Raw genomic sequence first — 20464 nt, 5'->3', positions numbered from 1 at the left:
TATCTTTAGCCACAAAAAAAATTCTGAGCATCTAAGTGTCTGACCAAATTTAGCTGCTTTAAGGGAAATATTGGGAAGTGTTTAAATTGTTGTGGTCATTGTAATGACTGTAATTGCACCCATAGGCTGGGCCAGACATTTACTCTAGCATTAACATCCTACGCATGCAGCATGGTGGCGAATGAGCATCTAGCTCAGGAATAAAGAACATAAACAGAGTAATGCATGACCAGGTCAAAGGCCTATCAAGTCCAACATTCTGTTTATAAAGTGAAAAATCCATTACTATGGGAAGCCCAGAAGCGGGACATAAGTGCAAGAGAACCTTTCCTTTTCCCTGAACAACAACAACAAAAACTACAATTGGAAAGATGAATTGGAACATATCTACAAAGGGGTTGAAGAGAGACGAGTGTGCTTCCAGGCACACTATAGCCATGATAACACTGGTTAACACCCCAGCCTCATGAGGACACTCTTGGCCAGTTTTTCACATCCCCTTTCTGGTTCCCTACCTGCACACACCACATTCCCAAACTCCCTCCGCCATTCATTTGGTCACCCACCCAGCCTAGCTTTACACAACATCTTTCCTCCTGCCTTTGTCCCTCGATGACCATAGTCAACATGTCACCTCATCATCATACCCACACACTCTGCATTTCTACAACAATTCACACAGTCTGATTACAAAGGTCCTTTCTAGGCACCAGTTCACTCCATGCATCTGAGTAAGTAGATTTAAGTCTACAAAACCTTATACTACAATTTCCATTCAGTTAGTCTCAATGGTGCTGCAAGGTCTCTTTGTGTGGACCTTGAGAATGTGGAGGAGCTGGGACAGAGGCAGCCCAGAATGTTGAAGAGCTGGGATGGAGTTAACTTTTTGTGGTAACTATGCTAGGAAAGGTGGAGGGAAGCGGAAAGAGAGGAAGGCTGCATTCTAGATGGATGGAGTCTATTAAGGAGGTTATGGGCATGAAGTCGCACGAACTAAGAAGAACAGTGAAAGACAGGGAGTCTTGGAGATGTCTCATCCACAGGGTTGCCAAGAGTCAATTGACCTGAGGGTATTTAACCACAACAACTGCAAATCTGGACCTAAATGTAGTTGTTATTCTCAGCTGGAGACCAAGTGAATCATAGAATCATAGAGTTGGAAGGGACCCCAAGGGCCATCCAGACCAACCCCATTCTGCCATGCAGGGAATCTAAATGAAACACTTCCATCCAGGGGCCATACAGCCTCTGTTTGAAAACCTCCAAAGGAGGAGTCTCCACCACTCTTTGAGGGAGTATGTTCCACTGTTGAACAACTCTCTGTCAGGAAGTTCTTCCTAATGTTTAAGTGGAATCTCTTTTCATGTAGTTTGATTCCATTCTCTATATCCTAATCCCTGGAGTTTTTACAGCATACTAGTTAGTATTATTTTAAAGATATTTTAATCATGTAATGTTGTTGTTGTTGTTTTAGATTGTATGCTGCTTGGCAGATTTTAATTCTTTTTCTTAATTTATTTGACCCTTGCTATGTAAAGCACTGTGCAAACTTTACAGTGCTCTATAAGTAAATGTTAAGAATAATAATGATAATAAAAACAAGCTTGCTCCATCCTCACCTTGACAGCCCTTCCAATGCTTAAACTGGGCCACTGTATCATATCAGTGGAACTTATATAAAATGACCCTTGCCAAGGAAGAAGTTCCTCTATGACATCCATGCTAGAACTTGGAAAGGTTCCTTTTGGGTAACTCTCAGGGATGCTTTGCTTGTGAGTTCCTGCATGGCAGAATGGGGTTGGGCTGGAGGGCCCTTGGGGTCTCTTCCAACTCTATGATTCTATGATCTTCCAAGAAGTGGGCTTCGCAGATCCATTTTGCCCGATCCACCAGGGTTTTGAGTGTGCTCCTTTTTTGTCCTGGGTGATGGTTGGAGTTCTTGTGCCGGTCTCGGTCTCTGTGTGTGGGTTTTCTGTACACTTGTGGCCCAAACATTGGTTGGGTTTGTGGATGACCAGGGCCTCCAAGAATGGCAGCCTTCCTTCCTTCCTTCCTTCCTCCTTCTCCCTTTTCCCAGCCTGAACTGGAGGTTTGGGTGGAGGGGGCCTTGTTTCCGCCGTGAGTCTTCTGTGACCTTAGTTCCACTCATCCAGGCCCAAGGCCCCTGGGAGCCGCCTCTCCTGGAGCCAAGGCGGGGCTGGGGTGAGGGGCAAGGAGGAGGAAGGGCGGCCCACCCCCGCCTCTCCCCGCCTCCTCCTCCTCCTCCTCCGCCCAGGAGGGGCCTGTGGGAGCTCTCCAGACAAACAAAGGGAGGCCGTTTGCGCCAAAGGCGGCGGTGGCGGCGAGGGCGCCTTGGGGGTCGCCTTCTCCCTTCCCTCCCACCCAGGGCCCCCTTTCAGCCTCCTGGCCTCCTTCCCCCCGGAGCCCCGAGGGAGGCATGGCTCCTCTGAGGGCTCTCCAAGGGCTGCAGGGGCCCCAAAGGGCCGGAAGGTGAGGCAGAGCGGGCGCAAAAGGGCGCCTCCTGCGCTGCTGCTGCTGTCTCTCTGCGGCCCCTGGCCCCCGGGGCGCCATGGCCATCGCCCACATCGCCACCGAGTACGTCTTCTCGGACTTCCTGCTGAAGGAGCCCTCGGAGGGACGAGGGTACAAGGGGCTGCGGCTGGAGCTGGCCGTCGACAAGCTGGTCACCTGCATCGCCGTCGGGATGCCTCTGCTCCTCATCTCGCTGGCCTTCGCCCAGGAGATCTCCATAGGTAAAGACAGCAACACACACACACGCCCCTCTCTGCTCAATGGGTCGCCCCTCCGCCCGGCCTCGCCAGTGGAGGGCCCAGGAAGGGCTGGACCACTCGCCCTCAGCGCGGGGGGGGGCTTCGTTGTGGCCACTGTGCTGCCACTCCCTTCTGATCCTGGCTCTTTCGCTCTCGCTTTCTTTGCAAGGCTTGCGGCAGAGAAGCAAGTCCTCGATGAATGCCTTGACCCAGGACAGCAGGGTTTGCAGGAAGGGAGCGGGCTTTGAGTGGGCCGAGGGACATACTAAAACATCGGCAGCCCTTGCCCAGAGGGAAGCATAGCAAACATCTCCATGTCTCCCCATCAGCAAGTACTCCCCAGTCAGTCTTTCTCCCTATGGGCAAGGATTCTCCCATGTCTCCCTAGGGACAAGTACTGTTTTCTCCAATGATGCCAGTATGGTTTCCCTATGGGCAAGTACTGTTGTTTGTTTTAGTGTGTCTTGTGGTTTGAGTCTGTTGGACTACCACTCTGGAGACCAGGGTTCGAGTGCCTGCTCAGTCCTGGAAACCTGCTGGCAAGTCACACTCTCTCAGCCTCAGGGGAAGGCAATGGCAAAGCTCCTCTGAACCCATCTTGCCAAGGAAACCCCAGGATAGGCTCACCTCAGGGTGGCCGTAAGTGGGGAATGACTTGAAGGCACGCAACAACAACAACAACAACAACAGGGAAACCGTTTGTCAATTAATGTTCTGATCCAGTTGGAAAGATAGGGGGAGGGAGAAGCCATGTTGGTCAGCTGCACCAACAAACTGCAACCCTAACACCATTCCCAAGAAGACAAGGGCCCTTTCATTCACACCACTAAGTTATAGCACTATGATTCCACTTTGGAATCTGCACTGCAGAGATAACCCAGTTTGACACCACTTTTAACTGTCACGGCTCAATGATATGGGATGTGAAATTTTATGTGGTAATGAAGGGGGAGGGTAGCAAGCCCTCCCAACCTATGCAGGAAGGGTCCTTGGAGCACCCAGCAACAAAGAGAATCCAGAGTCCAACTTTAGCTCAAAATAAGCACACCTTTATTACCCGTACGGGGGTGACAGCTGCCTAAATGGCAATTCCAAGACTGTCACACCCCATTGTCTTTCTTCAAACCTTTTATACATTTTAAAATGCAAGCATAGCTTAACCAGCATCTTCTTTTGGGTTAACTTTCAACATCTCCCAAAACCAGTTTATTGACTCATTCCTGTCTTCCTGCCTTCTTGGCAAGTTTCCACAGTTCTGGTTAATCCTTCACAATCCCATTGTTCCTCTTTATCCCTAGTTCGCTTTAGCCATGTTGTGCTGTAATCATTAAACTGCCCAACTGTCCTTTTAACCTTTAGGTATTTGTTCCTCTCATTCCCCCATTTTTTTCTTGTGACTTGTGTCAACGAGTAACACTATCAGTCTTGCTTCTACCAGAACTCCTTCTCTTCTGGCGAATTTCTTCCTAAATTACTGGGGGTCCTCTGATAAGAACTTAAAATCACCATTTCTTTGGCCACAGCCACATTAAGCATTCTGTTTACCATATTTTGCATATATTGCATTAGACAGGGAATACACATACATAAAACCAGTCCTATTACCAAAATTAGGACTCCTGTTATGACTATGCCTTTTACCCATCCTAGATTTGGTAGCCAAGATGTTATCCATGACCACCAGTCACTAGTTGGTTGGTATGTTTTTCTCACACTTTCTGCTATCTTGTGCAGTTTTTCTACATCCGTCTCAATTATTCCACTCTCATTAATAAAATGACAACAAGTAGTATTTAGCCACATACATAATCCTCCTTCTCGACTCAACAGATAGTCCAGTGCGATTTTATGCTGGACCAAAACCTCTGCCAATGAGTTTACCTCTCTCTGTAGAATCTCCAATCCTTCTGCAGATCGATTGGCTAAGCTTTCCATTTGGTATGACAGGATCCTGAGCTGTTTTATATTCCATGCCACACCTAACATAGGCATACCTATAGCCGAAAATCTTTCCCCTTCGGTCAGGTATGTGTTATCAGGGTCATATCTGTATTTTTCATCATACACCCTTTTTCTCAACATATGTCTATGCCAACCAAACTGTCAGTCCCAGGCTACTGGGGGTTGATCTTGTGGGTGAAACCTCAACTCACCAGCCATAAGGGTTCCAATAGTGCAGGTACCATTCCATGCAGGTGGTAATATTTTTCCTGCCCATTGTCCACAAACCCAGTCTACACCCAGGGGGCAACCCTCCTATCCAATTACCTGGGCCAGCAAGTAGTCCCATTTGTCTATTCAGGGCCCCCAAAAGTGTATGGCTTCCTACTTGTCCAAATAGAGTGGGTTTACCTTGGATAGAGCAACTTAAGGGATAGGGCAATCCTGTGCAAACCTCGCTACTATTCAAATGTACCGTGAGATTGCATTTATCATAATCTCCCAAGTTTGCACGTCTTACCAGCACGTTAGTGCCATATCCCATGCTTACATTTCCCATCCATATTGTTTTTTCTACCATTTCTGACTGCTGAAAATGGCGAACACATAAAGCTGCCTGGGGCCTGTCGTTCTGCTCTAATGAAAATTGTGCCTTATCAAATGTTGAGGGATCTCCTACTCCAAAATATATCTTGGTTACATTCCACCCTGTCAAGTTTAGAGTTGCTGAAACAGTGATTGGCCAACCTTGACCATGATGTGAGGGGCCATGTGAACATATCCAACAGCTGCTCCTGTTGAATTCCTTAGAAATATTATTCACCATTTGGTGAAATCTATTTTGTCCCCACCCTCCATCACATCCTACAGGAAATACAAACATCATAACAATACACCAAATAATCATGTGTTTAACTGTGAAACAAGTGAATTGTGATGATGGGGGACAAATTGGTAGGTCTGGCCAAAATAAATTTGTGGTTTGTGTTCCTGAATGTTTATAATGTCCCTTGGTTCTTTCAGGATCACCCGCGGCTGGCAATCCTTCCTCTTACTTCGAGGCTGATCTTAGAATCATGACCTCGGAAGGGGGGCTCACGTTGCGATGCTGCCCCTTCCTCCATCTGGAACCTGCAAACCTTTTAAGTTTTACCTTCAATGGATTGTCTTTGTCCAAAGTAACTTGCCACTCAGGATCTTTGGTGGTGTAGTCTCTTTTGATCCTCGTATAATGGACCCAAGGCTTGACTCCCTCTAGTTTGACTGCGGTTGGAGTCATCAGCAAAATCACAAATGGTCCTTTCCACCTGGGTCCCAAAGGTGAGGTCTCCCAATCTTTTAGCCACACAGATTCTCCTGGAGAGAAAGAATGTAGCGCAGTAAAAAGGAAAGGGTACTTTGCCTCCCCCACATATTGGTTCAGTTTGTGTAACACAATTCCCAATGCTTGAACCTCATTAATCAAAACTTGCTTTACCAAGATAGTTACATCTCCTCTTAACTATTTATTTCCAAGGGGGGTCTTCCATAAACCAATTCATAGGATTACAATCCTAACATTCTAATTGGTGTACATCTCATTTCTAACAAACACATTGGTAACACCCGTGTCCACCCCAATCCTATTTCCTGACAGATTTTCTTCAAGTACCATTTCAGACTGTGGCATAGGTCTCTTGCAGGGGTTTGACTTAGCTCTAATCACACAACCTCTGGGGCATTTCTGCACATATTCAAGAGCCAGTCAATGTATAAAGTTTATTCATTCAATTATCTCAGTGTCTCTTCTGACAACTTCTGGGCCAAGTTGGGATGGCATTCATACTAATAAATCTGGGAGGATGTATCCTTTTACTCTTCCAATAACCTCAAATGGAAGCTCCTTCCTTGTGGTTAATTCAAAACAAACTTCTGACTTTTCTTTTTCCCACTAATCCTCTTCTTCCACATCTCTCATTGCCATAGCAGGAACATCCTAGGAAGTGGGGTAGAAGGGGGGCACTAACATTAAGTTCATGGCTTCCCTTCCCTGAGTCCACGTCTTCCTCCTCGTCCTCATATATCATCATTCCACATACTCTCATCTGGCCTCTTCAGTCCAATGGGACATGTCCTCCTTTCTTCTCTTGGTTCAGTGCTGCTAGGCCAGTAAACTTGCTTTTTCTTGCATCTGCTCCTTCACTTCTCTCTTTTCCTTTATAAACTTTCTGTCTGCTAAGGCTGGGACATTCCTTAATCCTTCTACGACTTCTCCTAGATCATTTCTCTGTCCTTTCTTACAATCTTTATTTCAATGGTTTTACCAAATCTTCTCAGGTCCGGTTACAAAACATTTAAAACTCACTCAGGATCACAACCTCCAAAAACTCAAAAATGCTAAAATGATGAAACAGTGTCCTTTTCCCCAGAAATTCAAAATTCAAAATCCAAACAGTCCCAAACACTCTCAAAAGTGGTTGAATTTCATAAACATCAAAAGTTTAAAAAACAAGAACTGAAAAACTCTTTAAAGTCTGGAAATGCTTTTCTTTGTTAGAAATCCTTCTCAGACTCTTTCAACTTAGCAAGATGTCTCTCTGTAATTTTATTGTTGTTGTTGTTGCTGCTGTTATCAAGTGCAGCTAAAACTTATTCTGCAATGGTAACTTCATCTCCTTTTTCATTAAGATAGCACTCTTGTTATGCTCTGGAAAGTTAATCTTTGTTAACTCCTCAGTGTTTACTTTCAGGGTATTGCAAGAACTCTATCTCTCCCTCAAACTTTCTTTGTTTCCTGTGTAGCACACACATCTGTGGTCTTGAGGAACTGAAAGTACCTTTCTGGTCTCCACTAGCAAGGGAAAGGGGCTCTGAGAAAGGCTTCATTCTCTAGAAGGAAACTTCTCCCTTTTAATTGCTCAATAAGGTTTTGCAAAAGCTGTTAGCAGTCCTATTCCACTGGTTTTATTTTGTTGTCCTCTGCATAATGGATTTATTATATCTCAGGATTCCTCTCTCAGGATTCTTATGCATACACTCATCTTCAAGTTGGATTCCCACAGTCCAAAGGCTTCTTGTGAGTAATAACTCTTTCCCTTTAAATGTGGTTGTTCTGCTGCTTTCACAACCAAATCTCAAGCTTGTCTTTGTTACTTTAGGTTCTGTGTTTTCTAACTCAATCTGTGAAAGTTTGTTGTTTGTACATTGTATGTATTATAGTTTATAGCACTGTGTAACTTTACAGTGCTTTATAAATAAGGGTTAATAATAATAATATTTCCTTTAAACTCACAGATTGGGATTATATTTTTCTTTAACAGGAGTGTTTTTCACACAAACTGGTATTTCATTAGTGTGATTTTTCTTCTTATATGATACATAGTCCATTTGGGTGTTTTTAAATTATTCTAACACCCATCTTTCATTTTTCATTTTAAACACTCCAGGCTTTTAATCTTCTTTTTTCTGCCCATGCTCCTGGGTTTATCTTCTGTTTGCTCCTTTAAAATTTTTAAACACAATCCTCAGAGCAAACGGACATAGGCTTTTTCAAATTTCATCGCCAATTTCTAGTTTCAGGCAAAGTCTATTTCAAAGGTACTGGGTATCTAGGAGCATTTTAGAACTTATGGGCTATTCAATGGCTTGTATAAACTTTAGTCTCTTCCAATAGGTTGACAAAAGGGGTCTTATTTTCTTTCGGTCTGGTATAGTCTTTATAGTTCTCTGGCTTGAGTTAATGCCATGGTTTTCTCTTCCAGACTTAATAAAACATTTAACAATTGTTGGATATCAAGCCAGGTGGGCATATGGGTGCCCATGATGCCTTCAATTAAAGTGGTCATTCCAGTAGGATCTTCCGACCATGGGGATCTGGTTACTTTTCAGTTTAATAAATCACTACTGGTGAACAGTACATGTTGATAAGTACTTTGAATAGTATAACTTGGAATGCCTTTCTCTGTTATTCCAACTGGAACCATTTGAGTGACTACTCTAAGGGGGAAAAAACTCCTGCTTGTTTTCCTCCTTCTTTTTGTTTGGTTTGGGAGTTATTCTATCAGGATAATCCTCTTTTCTTCAATGAGAGTAGACATGCCAGTCGGGTCCTCAGACCATGGTGGCCTGCTTGTTTTCCAATTTAAAAGGTCACTCTACTGGCAAAGGGGACATGCATGTGACTCGGCTGTTGTATGTGGAAATGTCCTTTTCATCAACAGCAACTGGATCTGGTAACAATTTTATTCTTTGGCCTTTCTTCTTCTTCCCCTTCCAATGGGGGCATTTCCTCATCAAAATGGATTAGTGGTGTTTCTTCATTAAATGGTAATTGTCTTATAGCCTCCTCCTTAGGTAAGGTTGGGTAGACCGGGACATAAAGTGGAGGCCTTGGTTTCTGTCTCTTTTTACTTTTAGGTTTTTCTGTTTTAACTACCATGTAACATTATCCATGGCATATTTTCTTTTACAACATTGTACCATTGTAGTAGCATTGATCTGGATTGGTACTTTGCTGTAAAGGCTAACACTTTCCTTATAAGTTCTAGGTCCAAGGACACAATAACTGGCCAGGGGGAATCTAAAGGGAAAAGTGGCCACTCTAACATACAAAAGGTTTTTGTTTTTTTTCTCCAACTTCCCTGCTTTTCGGTGCCTGCCGAAAAGTGTTTTTCTCCAAAGTTTGCTAGCATACAATCCAAAGACGTCTTGCCTTTTTGAACCCCTTTTTTTTTTTCTTTTTTTCTTCTTTTTTCCCATTGCAGACTACATTTAGTCTGTCTTATTGCAGACTAGGTCTTGGGTGGAGGCACCCACCCTCACTAGCCTGTCTTAACAACTGTTTTCTACTGTTTTCTCTGGGGGAGTCTTTCCTCTTGACTGTCCTCCCCCCCCATTGCGGAAACTAGGGTCTTGGGGCACCCTCACCTAGTCCGACTTCCTATGCAATTGCTCCTGAGGTTTATGTCCCTCCAAATCTATAGTCTAGACTTTTCTTTTACTATAACCCAACCGCGGTACAAAATCAACAGACACACAGGGAAAACAGGGATTCACAGCTACTGAAGGAAATGGGGGAGTAGCTGCTTGACTCACAACCCACCAGCCTGGGCCCCCGGTTGCACAGACGGCAGGCTCACAGGAATCGTGATTAGGCTTATAAAATCACTCACTCAACACACAAAAGCCTCCCAACAATATTTCCCTTTTCAATGTGCACTAATACTTGCCTCCTCCAGCGCGCTGGTCTTCCCTTTTTATGCGGTTATTTTGGCCACTTGAAAAGTCGGCACCTCTGGCTGAGACGTCCTCGTAGGACGGCGGGAGAGCTGCCAACGGTCAAGTAGAAGTGGGGCCCCTCTCGTCGTACAGCAGTCACCGTCGTCCGCCGGGGTCGTGCCAGCTGGGTGAGGCTAACACCTTCCTCTGAAGCTCTCAGGCAAGGGTGCTCCACTTCCCGGCCAACGGCACCAGAAAATGAAGGGGGAGGGTAGCAAGCCCTCCCAACCTATGCAGGAAGGGTCCTTGGAGCACCCAGCAACAAAGAGAATCCAGAGTCCAACTTTAGCTCAAAATAAGCACACCTTTATTACCCGTACGGGGGTGACAGCTGCCTAAATGGCAATTCCAAGACTGTCACACCCCATTGTCTTTCTTCAAACCTTTTATACATTTTAAAATGCAAGCATAGCTTAACCAGCATCTTCTTTTGGGTTAACTTTCAACATCTCCCAAAACCAGTTTATTGACTCATTCCTGTCTTCCTGCCTTCTTGGCAAGTTTCCACAGTTCTGGTTAATCCTTCACAATCCCATTGTTCCTCTTTATCCCTAGTTCGCTTTAGCCATGTTGTGCTGTAATCATTAAACTGCCCAACTGTCCTTTTAACCTTTAGGTATTTGTTCCTCTCAGTAATATAAGCATTTGACTAGGACTAGATACCAGAGTTCAAATCCCAACTTGGCAATGGAAACGCACTTGGTGACCTTGGGCAAGTCACACTTTCTCAGCCTCATAGGATGGCAAAGACAAACCCCCTCTGAAGGAGCTTACCAAGAAAACCTTGTGATAGGGTCACCATAAGTCAGAAATGGTTTGATGACACACAGCAACAACAGGGAAGCCATTCATTCATTCATGCTCTGATCCTGTTAGGAGGTTTTGGAGGGAGGGAGTAGCTATGCTAGTCAGTTACACCAGCAAACTACAATCCTAAATCCACTTCCAAGAAAGGACCCTTTCACACCACTAAATTATAGCACTGTGATTCCAGTTGAGAAGCATCTGCACTGCAGAAATAACACAGTGTGACACCACATTAACTTCCATGGGCTAACACTATGGGATGCTGGGATTTGTAGTTTTGTATGACTGAAACAGAAAGGAGCCTTGGAGAGATGTCTCATTCACAGGGTCTCCATGAGTCAAAGTCAATTTGGGGACAGCCAACAACAACAACAACAAGCTATTTAGACTTCTCTGTCAGAGAGCAGTGGTGCCACAACAGATTGCAGATCCCAAGATTCCACAGGATGGAGCCATGACAGTTGAAGTGGTGTCTAAGTATTAATTTTGAAGTGCAGAAGTAGCCTTTGACTGCCATGGTTTTATCCTATGGACTCCTGAGATTTGCAATTTAGGTATGGATATTTAGAACTCTTGAACCAGCCTGGTATATAGTTTGAGTGTTAGACTGTGACTCCGGAGGCCATGGAAACACAATGTTGGGCAAGTCTCACTCTCTCAGCCACATAGGAAATCAAAGGTAAACTCTTTGAATAAATCTTGCCAAGAGAACCCCATGATAAGTTCACCTTAGGGTTGCCATAAATCAGAAATAACTTGAAGGCATACAGCTACAACCAATTTATAACTTTAATCCAGAGATCTCTAGTGCCTCCACAAACTACAAAGCCCAGGATTCCATAGGATACAGTCATAGCAGTAAAAGTGGAATTGTACTATAATTGCGTAGCAGGTAAGAGCCGAAGTCTGACATATAGAGTCAGTGTACTTTAGGACTGTGCTAATACATTTCAACCTTAAGCCTCCTTACTTGGGAGTAAGGCCTGATGAACTTTATTAAACTCACTTTGAAATAGAGTTGCACAGTAGACTTGCACTGAAGGTTTAAATTCTTGTGGTGTTTCAACAGTTTTATTTGGCACCAGTTTTCCTGGCCTGCCATGGAAGTGAATTGCATTTACAAAATATGAAGCAAAATTAAGTGTGTTAGTCTCTGTCACTTAATCTGGGGCATTTTCATGGTGTAAATCTACAAATTACTCAGACACATTTTCAGAGAAGAAAAGTGGGCATCCTTATCTTTTAGAAGGCCCAGGGATAGCAGAAACAGTCCTAGAACAGCTGCTCTGTCACCTATCTTGAGAGTAGGATTGCCAGATGAAATACAGAATAGGGCTTCTGTGTCTTTAGTAGCTGTATGTCTGTACAGCAGCATATGCTAAAATTCTCACTTCTGCACAACCATTATAGGTTCAGGAGTCCTGTCCTGTATTTCACTTGGCAACCCAAACTGAGAGTGAAAGTGGAATGCTTTTTTTAATGCCATAAATGATAAGGAATTAAACAGGTGCATGGAATTTAATTATTAAAAGTGCATATTGTACACATCCATTTGTAATACTACTAAATGCATCTGAGGAAGTAGACTGAAGTCTATGAAAGCTCATGCTGCCAACTTGTTTCTTTCAGTTAGTCTCAAAGGTGCTACAAGATCTCTCTACACCCATTTGTAATTTTACTTTGGTTGTCTGTGCACTTATAACATCCAGCCTGGACATCCATACTGTGGGTTCCTTTAAAGGTTTGGAAACTTCCATTAGGAAAATTCCATTGATAGAAGACAGGTGTGAGACAAGTGGTCATGATAAAGAATTCAGAATATATTGTGCCCGCTCTGTGTCAGTTGCAATTGTATCAGTTGCACTGTCTGCATATCGACTTCTGGGCTCAACTTAAAGTGCTAGTTTTGATGTTCAAAGTAGAAACAGGTAGTACATACTCTGTATGCAGCCACCTGCAACCATTTTTGCTTCCCCATCTGGCCAGCGCCTTGTCTAGGAAGGTGTCATCAACCTGTAAAAGTGCTTTTCTTCCTTTCCTTTCTTGAAAGGATGTTAAGTTCTATCAGTCTACAGGTGAATGGAGGGATAAGAGTGCTCTGAAACTCTTATGAACTGTAGATGGCTGCTGCAAATTTTACTGGTATAGTGAGCTTGGCCTCTGCTACTAGACAGAACTAAACAGAACTAAAATGGCCCAAGATTGAAAGATTGAAAAATAGTCATGCCTCCTTTGTTCCCTACAGGGAATTTAGGAGCAAAAAAAGTTTATTTTTGTCACAGCTGGTGTGACATAGAATCATAGAGCTGGAAGAGACCAAAGGGCCATCCAGTTCAACCCCTGCCATGCAGGAACTCTCAGTCAAAGCATACCCGACAGATGGCCATCCAGCCTCTTTTTAAAGACCTCCAAGTTGTTGGTGGTGTCCCTCCATTGTCTCCTGGGGGCCTCTACCTTTTTGTAGTTTCCCATTGCTGTGTTAACAGAGAGAGGAACTAGAACATGCAGGGGCCATCTTTAGCTGCAGACACTATCCACAGCCTTAATGTCTATTTTGGCTCAAACCACAAGCATTTTACCTCTCCTGGCTTAATTATTTTAATACAACAGTGGATTCCAGCCAATGACTATGTTGGACTTGTATTGTACCATTTTAATTTTGAAATGGAATGAGAAGGAGTCTTCTTGACACGTATTAACATTTTGATATAAAAGCAAAGCAAGTTTGTTGCGTTAGGGATTTTACAGCATTTTTTGTGTATTCCTTAATGTTGCTGGGGTTGCATCCACACTGCAGACATAATCCAGTTGTATACCACTTTAACTGCCATGGTTCAGTGCTATTGAATTGTGTGAATTGTAGTTTGCTGTGGCAGCAGAGTATAGCTGGTGCCACAACAAGCTACAATTCTTACAATTCCATAGCAGTGAGCCGTGGCAGGGGAAATGGTTTCAAACCAGATTATTTCTGCAGTGCAGATGCAGCCTATGTGCAGTTAGAGTTATAAACACATTTTGGAGACCAATTATACATTCCTATAATCTGTTTTTGTACCTCAAGAACAAGGACCTGGGCGCTAGCAACAGACAATAAAAGTGTGTTAACCGTATTGCATTACATTGGCAGCAGGTTTTAAATTATTGTTTGTGACCATTATTGTCTGCGTAATGAATAAATAGTGAACTAGAAGACAACTGTATCAAAATTAGGGGAGCTTTGGGACTGCAAGATTATTGAGAGGATGGTCTTAGACTCAAGGAGCTCACAGATAAAAAGTTTCTTTGTTTGGGGTACAGCTACCCCTCCCTCTGACCTAGAAATCATTTCATTATCCCCATTGTCTGGAAATCTTGCCAGCAGCCCACCCTCATGACTCCATGTAACCCACTTAGGGAATCTCTCAGCCTATCAATCACAAATCCTGTGGAATCACAAATCCTGGTATGTATATTATACACAAAAAGCAAATGTATTCTGCTAAGTACCAATCCTTAATAACAGCACCATCCACATAAAAAGGGAAAATGCTAACAGGCCCAAAGGAATCCAAGGATTGAAGAAATAGAGAAAACATTGAGGTAGGGGCCAGACCCCCATAAATCAATACAAAATATGCCCAGTAGCCATAGCCTGCTGGGTGATTATCTGCAAAAATAGTTGCAAATTAGAAGGGAAGGAGAAATGGAATGAAGTATTCTAAGAAAGGACAGACCTGGCTGGTATGTTGAATAGGAGCAGTCTGCACTGCCAAATCTTGTTGTGTTCCCACTTGTAAGTGTGACTGGGAGAGTTTTCTTTTGGGCTACAACTCCCAGAATCCCCCACTGGTTATCTTGATTAAGGCACTACGGGAGTTGTTTTCCAAAAAAGGCAACACTTCCATGCTCTGGAAAACCTAAATAAACAGAAACTGGCTTCAAATTTCAGGCTGAAAACATTAAAGTATAGTACAGCCTCACCCTTAATAAGTGAATCATGTTGCTTTTATTGTCTGTCATTTACAATACGCAAAGAAAGCAAGGCCAGTTGCGAGCTGCTTCATTTACAGTGATGTTGACACGCACAAGGATAGCTCCAAAGGTTATGAACTGTCATGCTGTGAAGTTGTGAAGTGTAGTGTGGGTGCTTTTATTTTGCTACATTGGCTGTGGATGATGGGAGTTGTTGGTAAACGTGTCCGGGTGGCAGATCTAGAAAACTATGTCAGCTCTGGAGTTTTCTTTTGGTAGGAGCCTACAGCTCTTCCTATATGAGTCAGAAGAATGGTAATTTAAATAAAAACATATGTGGCTATGTAAAAGTCACCCTTATGTAAAAATCACATCATTCTTTACCATTAGTTTGTAGACTCAAGGCTTTATGTATGCAGGTGACAACATTTTACCTTCACAACAACTTCATGAAGCAGGTTAATTCTTTTTAATTAGAAGATAGACTGGGCTACAGGATGGGTGGCGAAAGATGAACATAACAGTGATTTTAAAATCCTGTAATACATTTTTTAGTTAATTGTGGGCCTGAAAAGTTTATTTTAATCTATACCCTGCCATCATAAACAAGAAAACCCTACTTAATTGAAGACAGCTTACAACATCAACAATAATAATGATAAAGCTATATAAATATAACTGAATAATAAATCAGCAGCGTTGAAAACAAATAGGAGAAACAAGAAGGAGCTGAGGGAAAGAAAAATTGAAAATTGAAAAGTCAAGTAAGGACTAAACCAGACTGTAGAAATAATCCAGTTTGAGATCACTGTAACTGCCCTGGCTCAATGCTAGGGGACCCTGGGAACTGTAGTTTTGTGAGATATTGAGCCTTCTCTGTCAGAGAGCTCTGGTGCCACAACAAACTACAGTTCCCCAAATTCCCTAGCACTGAGCCGGGGCAGTTAAAGTGGTCTCAAGATGGATTATTTCTCCAGTCTGATTTGGCCCTAGGTTAGGCCCGGTACACACCTCCAGGACGCGATGTCCTGGCAGCGATAGTAGGGCTCGGGACTGCACACCAACCGCATGGTCCCGAGCTCCACTATGTGCAGCTGGCACCATTACAGTGCCACCCACACGAGGGGTGTGTGCATGACGTGTGGGTGTCGCAGCACCCACACGTCATGCAAAGGAAGAGACGTGGTAAGGGCTGCAATCCCAAAATGGAGTCCCTCTAGGAGGATCCTTTTTTGGTCCGCAGCGTTGCCGGGTGGTTAGGTTGCTACAGCAATACTGCGGACCAAAAACAGGTGCCTACAGACCACCCTGAAAGGGATGATCTATACTGCCCCTTAGTTTTCAATATTTTTCCCAGAAATATTTTTGTCAGTTGGGGCTTATATAAATATGGGAAACTGGAATGCCCCATCGAAATTTAGAATCCCTTCTTTTGGGCCTTTCTCATCTTGTTGCAACTATTTATTTTAAACTCTGCTAACAAAAAACAGTGGGACTTTCCATGAATGAGGAATGATGGAGTTTCACAGCTGCCAAATATTAAGTTTCATAAAGGGGAGGGTCAAATTCCAGATGGAAACTGCTGCAAAAGAAAACTCCTCATGGGATACAAGAGCTGCAGCTCTTTGCAACATTTGGTAACAGCCACATTTGTTCAACAATCCAGTTAACCAAAGATGTCTTTTCTTTCTTACATCTGTACTGCATGAATGATCCAGTTTAACATCACTTTAACTGCCACAGTTGTGGAATTTTGGAAAGTGTAGTTTGTTGTGGCACCAGAGCTCTCTGACAGAGAAGGTTAAAGTCTCACAAAACTAAAATTCCCAGAATTCCATATCATTGAGCCATGGCTCTTAAAGTAGTGTCAAATTGGATTATTTCTTTAGTGTGAATGTAGTCAAAGTGACCCATGTGGGTCCTACATCTTCCTGCCTTCATTCTCACAGCATTTACAGTGGGCCTTCCAGATTTGCTGCAGTTAGGGGCCCAGGACCTCTATGAAAGTGGAAAAAACGCAAATAAAAAAGCACTATTGTTTTACCTGAACACCTCTCTAGGAATTTCTAGGCCTTCTAGCACAATTTTGTGGTCAATATCCAATAGAGGTTATCATAGAATCATGCTGGAAGACCTACAAATGCCTAGAGAAGTGGGGTTTGTTTTTGGTTTTTTTGGAATCTCTAGGTCCTCCAATGTGACTCTATGGTCAATGTCCTGCAGAGTCATGCTGGAGGACCTAGATAGAGAACATGTTAATCAAATCCGCAAATAATCAAATCTGCAGAAGTCAAAGCCACAAATGTGGAGGGCTGACTATACAGTGGGACCTCAATATCCATGGATTTGAGCATCTGTGGAGGGCAAACCCCCATTGTCCCCAATGGCAGTGCATGCATGTGGCCATGCAGCATTGTCTCCAGTGACGGTGTATACAAGTGGCTGTGCCACCATTAGGGACAACAAGACATCACTTGAAGATCCATTGTCCCTAATGCCAGAGTGACCGCTTGCATGCACTGCCATTGGGGACAACAGGATTTGAGAACGGATTTTGGTATCCATTTGGGTGGGGTCCCCACAGATACCGAGGTCCCACTGTCCTTTCTCTGGTGATTCATATTTTGATCTATATTTAACTAGGCACTGTGCTGTAAGTGTAATTGATAGTACAGCTGTACCATATATATTCAACTGTAAGTCGAAAAATGTATGGCCCAAAAATTGACCCTAAAATCCAGGGTCAACTTACATATGGGTTAATACAGTAATACTGCTTAGAAAGGTTCTTTAAAAAAGCAGCCCTGATGCCCCACTCTCTTTGCCTGGCAGTGATTTCTGAAAGAGCTTCTGAGGCAGGAGTGTGTGTGTGTGTGTGTGTGTGTGAGAGAGAGAGAGAGAGGGGGGGGGGTGATTCCCTTCTCAATCAGATGTTAAAACCTCTCCCCATCTTCCTCCTCATTCAGATCTCTCTGACCTCCAAACACCCCATTTCCCTCCACTCCCTTCCATCTCAATCCGATGTTAATACTTTCTCCTCCCCTATATTTTACCCTCATTGTCCATAGGGGTGGCACATGCAAGCCATTACAGCAGCACAGCCACATACATGCACCACCACTTGGGACAACGGGGCTGTCCCTAATGGCAGCACAGCCATGTGCACACATCACCATTGAAATTCTGTTGTCCCCAATGGCCACACCGACAATGCGGACTCGAGTATCCACGGAACTTTTCAAATCTCTGAGGCCATTCTGCCTGTTTGCTCAGAAACAGGCCCCAGTGAGTTCAGTGAGTCTTAATTCCAGGTGAGTGAGTACAGGATTGCAACCTAACATTATGGTCCTGTATACCTTTATCTGGGAATAAGCCCATTGAAATCAGGGGAGACTATTTTCAAGTTCCCCCAAGGCCTCCAGGTTTGCAGTATGAATTCTTCAGACATTTAGACACTATTGACTGCTGGGTATTTGGCAATGATGAACACTTAGTTCTTATGCTGGTGCCTTAGCAAACAGTAGTCCATTTGTATCAGATGTTTGTAAAGCCCCCTTTCTCTTTACCTCCCCCCACACTACCAGCCATTTGGGAAGAAAAGAACTACTGGGGTCCAGGCCAATTTGGCTAAATCTACTTTTTTATTCCACTGTAACTCAAATGAGATACTGTTTTCATAAGGGAGTCCTGTGACCATTTTGAGTATAGCATGACAGCAGTCTTTCTGATGAATGACAGGCATGACTCACACTACAGTTCTTTATCTACAATGTCAACAAAACTATTTCAGACCGTGGCATCATGTGCATATAGAAGCTGGTGATCACTAAATGCCAGATGTTTATTGCAACATATATTGGAAACTGTGATTTAAAAACTCCAACAAGTTATTGTAAAAATGTATTTGGACATGTCTGGATTTGTCTTGGCACAGCCAGCCATTTCAGAAGTACCAGTTGTTGTAGAGATGAAGGAGACTGTATGGGAAACATCAGCATGCTCTAGTAAAAGTCATGTTAAGCAAACTACAGGTTGTAGTGAGCTCTGTATGTGGAGTGATTAATCTTAACCATGGTTAACAGTACTAAACTTTCTGCACAGAATAAAACAGCATGTTAGCAAGGATAGGCTTCCTGGTTTTCTTTCTGCAGGTTATACCTTCTGGGGCCTTTTCACACTATACCATGTTTCCACTTTACTGTCATGGCTGCATTTTATGGAATCCTGGAGTTTGTCATTTGGGTGGAGGCACTGGAACTCTCTGGCTGAGAATTTTATATGACTGTGCCTAAAGTACAAATCCCAGGAGTCCATAGGATGGAACCATGGCAGTCAAAGTGGAATCATAGTACTATAATTGTGTAATGTGAAAAAGCCCATAATGGAGTTAAAAAGTGCCAATGTGCATATGAACTCACATGCACAAAATACCTGGAGCATGAAAAATGTACACTAGTAAAAACATTTCTGCTTGATTCTGATGCATCTATTTTACGTCCTTCATCACTGCATTGCCGCCTATATGTGTTATCCTGACTCTTCCTCCTCCTCTTCTTTTTGACAATACATTCTGTTTTGTTTCCTAGGTACTCAGATGAGCTGCTTTTCTCCAAGCTCATTTTCTTGGCGCCAGGCTGCGTATGTGGACTCTTACTGCTGGGCAGCTGTACAGCAAAAACAGCTTTCCCAGAGTGACTCAGGACACCTTCCACTCTGGCTTCACAAAGTTTGTATAATTAGATTTCTCATTCTTATTATCCTCTTAAGTGAAAATCCAGTTCAGAAATCTGAGGCTGTAACGCTGATCCTGTTATTGCTTGTCTCCTGTGGATATATGAGCTTTCTTGTCCATATATACAGCATACTTTTCTTTAAATATATGCGCACATGGTATTGCAAGAATGTATGGCTCAGATGTTCTTAGTCCTGCCATTATAGTTATGCCAGTCCAAAGACAGTGACAGCAGGAAAATGAAAAAGGCAGTGCCAAAGGGAGAGAAGGAAGCTGGAACCAAGCTTTCTATTTTTCAAGTGGGTGGTGTAAGGGTTGGAGTTCACAGACCCATGGGAGGGGTGGTGTGGATAATCACCTTTGCCATGGGATGTGGTCCCAAAACTGTGCCCTTTAAGAGATTTTGGACTTTATCTCCCAGAAACCTCAGCCATGTTGGCCAATAGTCTGGGATTCTGAGAGCTGAAATCCAAAATCCCTTAAAAAGGACAGTTTGGGGACCAGTGGAATGATTGTCCAAACCACATCTCCCAGATTGCCTTTACTCTATGGATCCCCATCTTTCAGAATGATCAATTTAGAGTGGACAGTTTCCTAATCCCATCACTATCACTGGCACCTCCTCTTCCCTCTATTTAAACAAAGACAGAGAGAGTAGAACAAGTCATGGTTAATTATTTGAATGGTTTATTCCACAGGAGCCTGATGCATATATTTGTTTAAAATATTTTAAAATATTTTTGGATCATGGAGAATAACTATATAGCTATAAAATACAGTATAGTATAACAGTATCAATAAAACATTAAAATAAAAAAGTAATGCAGTTTGGTTTTTAAAAAGAATAGTTATATAATAACATGACATTTTTATTAAAATATAAAATGGTTTCCCCATCCACAACAATAAAATAATTAAATGGCAGCATATCCAGCAAATTGTTGTTGTGTGCCTTCAAGTTGTTTCCAACTTATGGTTATCCTAGGGGAACCTATCACAGACTTTC

General features: G+C 43.1%; 1 protein-coding gene across 1 annotated transcript in view; it reads left to right on the top strand.

The window, feature by feature from the left end:
- The first annotated feature begins 2515 nt into the window (after positions 1-2515).
- The window catches only part of PANX1 (pannexin 1), a 29099-nt gene continuing 11150 nt past the window's right edge, over positions 2516-20464 (top strand). The window contains exons 1-2 of the mRNA XM_089512832.1: positions 2516-2753; positions 19313-19452. Of these exons, the coding sequence (XP_089368958.1) occupies positions 2570-2753; positions 19313-19452 (324 nt within the window). The 5' untranslated portion in view covers positions 2516-2569. The remainder of the gene's footprint in view (positions 2754-19312; positions 19453-20464) is intronic.

Source organism: Sceloporus occidentalis, unplaced genomic scaffold, assembly GCF_023333645.1.
Source record: "Sceloporus occidentalis isolate IW3139 unplaced genomic scaffold, rSceOcc1.0.p SCAF_2, whole genome shotgun sequence".
NCBI classification, from domain to species: Eukaryota; Metazoa; Chordata; class Lepidosauria; order Squamata; family Phrynosomatidae; genus Sceloporus; species Sceloporus occidentalis.
Note: the sequence above shows the minus strand (reverse complement) of the source record. Positions and strands in the feature narration are given on the sequence as shown.